A 6,735-nucleotide genomic window follows, 5' to 3' on the forward strand; every position below is an offset into this window, starting at 1 on the left:
CCAGCACCTGTGTCACCTCCACCTTGGTGACGGTCTCCTCACATTGCTGTACCAAACGAGGCGGTGACTGTCCGGGGTCGTCCACCCTCATCTTCCCGGCGAAGAGGCTGGCCAGCAGCTGGGCCTTCTCCTTGCTGCTAGTGGCCACCGTCCCGTCTAGCCTTGAGAGAGGAGGAATCGCGTCCTGGCGGCTAATCCCCTGCCTTTCCTTGACAAGGGACCACCAAGTCTTGTTGCCTACCCCTGCTCCACACAGCTTGCGCCTCATGTCCTCCTCCCACTCCCGTGTGGCCCACTTGCTGGTCACCACCATCCTCCTGCAGGCCGCCCGGTGCAGGACCTTGTTGCGCCGAGTCGGGTTCCGTTTGTAGCGAAGCCACGCTGAGTACTTGGCGTCGGCAGCAACACGGCAGCGGTAACCAAACCATGGTTGGTCCGCTGGTCTGGTGGTGAACTCTCGGTGGGGCACATGTCACCTCTGGAGGCCAAGAGTCGGGAGGTGAGGGCTTGTACCATGCTTTCCCTCGCACCACAGAAGGCCACGCCGTGTGGCTCAGGTCACACTCTCTCTCTCTCTCTCTCTCTCTCTCTCTCTCTCTCTCTCTCTCTCTCTCTCTCTCTCTCTCTCTCTCTCTCTCTCTCTCTCTCTCTCTCTCTCTCTCTCTCTCTCTCTCTCTCTCTCTCTCTCTGATAATCAACGTGGCTCATTATTGGATTACGATTCGAGAGAAGAGAAAGAAGGAGAGAAAGAGAGATGCTCAAGAGAGAGAGAGAGAGAGAGAGAGAGAGAGAGAGAGAGAGAGAGAGAGAGAGAAATTTCCTTCCATGTAATTTATAATGCAAGATGTTTGCCAATTAAAGGGAAGAGGAAGAGGAGGAGGAGGAGGAGGAGGAGGTGGAAGAAGAAGAAGAAGAAGAAGAAGAAGAAGAGGACAAGGACGACGGAGAGGAAGAAGGAAGAGAGAGAGAGAGAGAGAGAGAGAGAGAGAGAGAGAGAGAGAGAGAGAGAGAGAGAGAGAGAGAGTGTAGCTCTAATTAAAGATAGCTCACATTCTGACAAGACAAAACGTAAATTTTCCTCCCTAGATTAATCAGTCTCTCTCTCTCTCTCTCTCTCTCTCTCTCTCTCTCTCTCTCTCTCTCTCTCTCTTTTATTTATACATATAATAAATTTAAATACAGGAGGGTCAAATTTATGCGTGTTGTGTTCACGTATTCCAAAGGCCTGTGTGTGGAACAAAATAAATTGTTCACTGCTACACAGAAAAGAAAAAAATAATTTACACTCCTAAGTCTCAGTTTTCCCTTGTGTGCGTAGCTCCTTAGGTGTGTAGCACTAGCGCGCGGAGTGTCGGGGCGGCAGTAGGAGCGGAAGAGTGTGCAGTCATCGGCGGAGGCTGTCACTGCCGATAGCTGCCGGAGGAGGTCGGAGATGTACATGTTCCACAGGATTGGGCCGAGCACGGAACCCTGTGGAACTGAGGCATGCACTGGTGAAGGCCTTGATGACTGCCCGTTGATCACCACCTGAAGGGTGTTCCCTTAGAGGTAATCCTTGAGCAGCATCAGGAGGGCACCCTGGACTCGCTTGGCGCGAAGCTTTTCAATAATCCCCGCGTGCCAGACCCTGTCAAAGGCTCCAGCAATATCCAGGGCCACCACGAGTGTGTCCAGGCCTTCATCCAGTGCGTCTTGCCAATCCTTGGAGAGGAGGAGGAGGAGGTCAGGACCGGTCAGGCCTGAAGCCAAACTGTCTATCTGAGAGGAGATGGCTCTCACTCAGGGGCTGACAGATGACTGCAGCCACCACACGCTCCAGCACCTTGCCCACCATGGAGAGCAAGGAGATGGGTTCGTAGTTGCTGGGCTCAAACCTCGAGTTTTTCTTGTGGACCAGTACCGCACGTGCCTCCTTCCATATTGAAAGCCACTAGCACTCCCTCAGGCAAGACGTGAAGACGGCGGAGAGAGGATCTGAGAGCTCCTTGGCGCAATTCTTGAGGAGCCGCGGGCTGATGTCATCCGGGCCAGTGGCTTTACCCACGTTGAGCGCGCTGTGCAGTCGCTGGACCTGCACTATCGTCACCGACACAGAGGGGACAAAACGGTTGGTCTTTTGGGGCAGCACAGGTGCGGGTCGTCCCGGGTCACCAACCTTCATTTTCTTGGCGAACAGTTCAGCCAGGAGTGAAGCCTTGTCTCTGCTGCTTGTGGCGATGGATCCGTCTGACCTTTCTCGCTCTATATCTCTACCTCTATCTATCTATCTAATAAATGATCTGTCTATTTTATGATCCTAATGTCAATCAAAGTTCCTATTAATCAAACCATCTATATATCACTCTATCTATTAACCTTTTGAACTAATAGTGTGTGTGTGTGTGTGTGTGTGTGTGTGTGTGTGTGTGTGTGTGTGTGTGTGTGTGTGTGTGTGTGTGAGTGTGTTGATTAATGATGTGGGTATACCTGCTCTCTCTCTCTCTCTCTCTCTCTCTCTCTCTCTCTCTCTCTCTCTCTCTCTCTCTCTCTCTCTCTCTCTCTCTCTCTCTCTCTCTCTCTCTCTCTCTCTCTCTCTCTCTCTCTCTCTCTCTCTCTCTCTCTCTCTCTCTCACTCAATCACTCACACTCACTCACACACACACGCACACCTTTCATTAATTACCAAGCCTCCAGGTGTATGTGTAAACCTATTAAGCCCTACTGGTGTCACGCTTTCCCTACCCCTGTCAATCACCCCTGGCCTGGAGGTGGTGGTGGTGGTGGGGGGGGGGGGGGGGGCGGGGGGGGGGGTGGAGTTTCCGGTTCACGATTTTGAGTTTAAACATTTGAAGGAAGGAAAGATGGAGAGAGAGAGAGAGAGAGAGAGAGACCAAAACTCCTATGAAACCCTTGTCAAATGTGCGAGTTTTTAGGTTCACGGTACAGAGGAAGGGTCACATTACCACCAGGGTCATTGAACTACCCCTGGAAATGCCCACAACTTCTACGAAAGCCTTGTCAAATGTGTGTTTCTTTAGGTTCATGGTACAGAGGAAGGGTCACACTACCACCAGGGTCATTGAACTACCCCTGGAGATAGCCACAACTCCTATGAAAGCCTTGTCAAATGTGTTTCCTTAGGTTCACGGTACAAAGGAAGGGTCAAACTACCACCAGGGTCATTGAACTGTCCGTGGAAATGCCCATAACTCCTACGAAAGTCTGCTACGAAATAGTTTAGATTTAGACGAAGCTGCCGTTGTTTTTTGGGTTGGCGAAGGCAAGGAATAGTTTAGATTAGGTTAGGTTAGGATAGGTTAGGTTAAGTTAGGTTAGTGAGAGAGCTTGCAAGTCAACAAAGGCGGGGAACAGATTAGATTAGGTTACGTTAGGTTAGGTTAGGTTAGGCAGGGAATAGATTAGATTAGGAAACACTAACACTAACGCTGATTTCTAAGTCCTAACAAACACCCTACCTAACATATCCATCCTAACACTGTTTTCTAAGTCCTTTCAAACATCCTACCCCACATATCCATCCTAACACTGTTTTCTAAGTCCTAACAAACACCCTACCTAACATGACCCATCCTAACACTGATTTCTAAGTCCTAACAAACACCCTACCTCACATGACCCATCCTAACACTGATTTCTAAGTCCTAACAAACACCCTGCCTAACATGACAGATCCTAACACTGATTTCTAAGTCCTTACAAACACCCCTACCTAACATGACCCATCCTTACACTGATTTCTAAGTCCTTACAAACACCCCTACCTCACAAACCCATCCTAACACTGATTTCTAAGTCCTAACAAACATCCTACCTAACAAATCCATCCTAACACTGATTTCTAAGTCCTAACAAACACCCTACCTAACATGACCCATCCTAACACTGATTTCTAAGTCCTAACAAACACCCTACCTAACATGACCCATCCTAACACTGATTTCTAAGTCCTAACAAACACCCTACCTAACATATCCATCCTAACACTGATTTCTAAGTCCTAACAAACACCCTACCTAACATATCCATCCTAACACTGATTTCTAAGTCCTTACAAACACCCTACCTAACATGACCCATCCTAACACTGATATCTAAGGGCCAGGTTCACAGTCCGTTGTGGAAATCATACAATAACTCTGTTGGATTGTGGAACTGACCCAAAGTCCTTACAAGCATCCTAGCTAACATGACCCCTTCTACAGGACACGGTTGACCAGACGGACGAGGAGGACATCAGCAAAACCTCCACCGGCTCCCCGAAGGTTAGAAAGAAGAAGAAGAAGCGTCAACCGAGAACAGTCATCAACCCTTACGGCAATGTCTATTTTTATTGGCTGTGTAGTCTGACCATCTGTGTCTTGTACAACCTGTGGACGCCTATAGTTCGACAGGCCTTCCCGGAGCTCCAGCGGTCACCTCAGCCTATGTGGTATGTGCGTGCGTGTGTGTGTGAGGGGGGTGAAGAGGGGGGGAGGGAGGTATGTGTGTGTGTGTGTGTGTGTGTGTGTGTGTGTGTGTGTGTGTGTGTGTGTGTGTGTGTGTGTGTTTCTCTTTTTTTTAAGATTTTTTTTTTTTTTTTTCTCTCATCTCATTTCTTTTTTTTCCTTTCTCTCTCTCTCTCTCTCTCTCTCTCTCTCTCTCTCTCTCTCTCTCTCTCTCTCTCTCTCTCTCTCTCTCTCTCTCTCTCTCTCTCTCTCTCTCTCTCTCTCTCTCTCTCTCTCTCTCTCTCTCTCTCTCTCTCTCTTTTGTGTGATTGGTTTGTCGAGCTAGGAAGTTAAGAGAGAGATCTAATATATGTGGTTTTAATTTTTTTTCTCTCTCTACAATTTATATATATATATATATATATATATATATAGATATATATATATATATATATATATATATATATATACACCCAATCCCTCCCCCCCCACTCAAATCCCTCTCGAATCCCCCTCAAATCCACTCAAATCCCACTCAAATCTCTCTCAAGTCCCACTCAAATCCCTCTTCCCCACTCAACCCCTCTCACCCCTCTCAATCCCACTCAGTTCCCACTCAAATCCCACTCAAATCCCACTCAAATCCCACGCAGTTTCCTCTCCCCCACTCCCCCCACTCAACTCCCTCTCAAATCCCACTCAGGTACCTCTTGGACGGGCTGACAGACATCATCTTCGTGGTGGACATCCTTGTACAGTTCCGGACGGGTTACCTGGAGCAGGGACTAATCGTGTATGACTTCAAGAAACTCGCTAGACATTACATGCAGTCCAGAAGCTTCATGCTCGACCTGGTGTCTCTGTTCCCACTCGATTTTCTGCAGCTCCTGGTGAGTGGGGACGAGTGGGCTTGAGTGGGGAAGGGAGAGGAAGGGTGTGGGTTGGTTCTGTGTGGGTGGGGTCCTTGGAGATTGAGTGAGAGGGATTCTGAGAGGGTTTGAGTTGAAGGGAGAAAGAAGGAGAGTTGAGAGGGGAGGGAAGGGATGTGAAGGGAAGGGAAGGGAAGGGATGGGATGGGAAGGAAAGGGAAGGGAAGGGATAGGAAGGGAAGGGAAGTGTTAGAGAGAGAGAGAGAGAGAGAGAGAGAGAGAGAGAGAGAGAGAGAGAGAGAGAGAGAGAGAGAGAGAGAGAGATCTCTCTCTCTCTCTCTCTCTCTCTCTCTCTCTCTCTCTCTCTCTCTCTCTCTCTTGTGCAAATACCTTTAATCAATTTCTATTTTAATCTCAAGTTTATTTTTTATCTAGGAGAGAGAGAGAGAGAGAGAGAGAGAGAGCTGAAGGAAACGAATATTCAAAAATACTAACTTTCTATTCTTCCCTTCCCTTCCTAACCCATCTATCCCCTTCCCTTCCCTTCCATTCCCTTCCTATCCCTTCCCTTCCTATCCCTCTCCCTCCCTTCCCTTCCCTTCCCTGGCACTCCCTTCCCTTCCCTTACCTTCCCTTCCCATCCCTTCCCTTCCCTTCCCTTCCCTTCCCATCCAATCCCATCCCTTTCCTTCCCCTCCCATCCCTTCCCTTCCCTTCCCATCCCTTCCCTTCCCTTTCCATCCAATCCCATCCTTCCCTCTCTCCTCCCTTCCCTTCCTATCCAATCCCATCCCATCCCTTCCCTATCCATTCCTTCTTCCTCTACCTCATCTCCCTTCCTCCACCACCCCATCCCTTCCCATCAGATCGGAGCGCACCCCATCATTAGGTTCCCGCGGTTCGTCAAAGTGTATCGCGTCTACAACTATTACTACATGGTGGAATCCAGGACTCTATACCCCAACATGTGGCGTGTGGTCAATCTTATCCACATTCTGCTCCTCCTTGCACATTGGTTCGGCTGTTTCTATTACATGCTTAGCGAGGCGGAACACTTCAGAGGCGACTGGACCTACCCCTATCACCATGGTAAGAGGGGGATTGGATTCCTTGTTTGATTCCTTGTTTATTCCGTATTCTAATCTGTTTCTTGTTTGTTTTTTTGTCTTGTTTTGTTTTGAATGAGTGTTTCCTGTGTTGTTGTTTTTTGTTTTTTCTTAATTTTCTTGTTGTTTTTCTGTTTTCAGTGTCTTAAGGGGTTGGATTTCTTGCTTGATTCCTTGTTTTAATCTATTCCTTGTTTGTTTGTTTTTGTCTTGTTTTGTTTTGAATGAGTGTTTCCTGTGTTGTTTTGTTTGTTTTTTCTTCATTTTCTTGTTGTTTTTCTGTTTTCAGTGTCTTAAGGGGTTGGATTTCTTACTTGATTCCTTGTTTTAATCTAT

General features: G+C 48.0%; 1 protein-coding gene across 1 annotated transcript in view; it reads left to right on the forward strand.

Moving 5' to 3' along the window:
- The window catches only part of LOC127003704 (cyclic nucleotide-gated cation channel alpha-3-like), a gene marked incomplete at its 3' end in the record, with an annotated part of 54,798 nt that extends 48,416 nt beyond the window's left edge, over nucleotides 1-6,382 (forward strand). Inside the window, 3 exon segments of the mRNA XM_050870635.1 lie at nucleotides 4,203-4,429; nucleotides 5,128-5,314; nucleotides 6,160-6,382. Coding sequence (XP_050726592.1) covers nucleotides 4,203-4,429; nucleotides 5,128-5,314; nucleotides 6,160-6,382 — 637 coding nt within the window.
- Nucleotides 6,383-6,735: the final 353 nt, after the last annotated feature.

Source organism: Eriocheir sinensis, chromosome 26 (assembly GCF_024679095.1).
Source record: "Eriocheir sinensis breed Jianghai 21 chromosome 26, ASM2467909v1, whole genome shotgun sequence".
Classification (NCBI taxonomy): Eukaryota; Metazoa; Arthropoda; class Malacostraca; order Decapoda; family Varunidae; genus Eriocheir; species Eriocheir sinensis.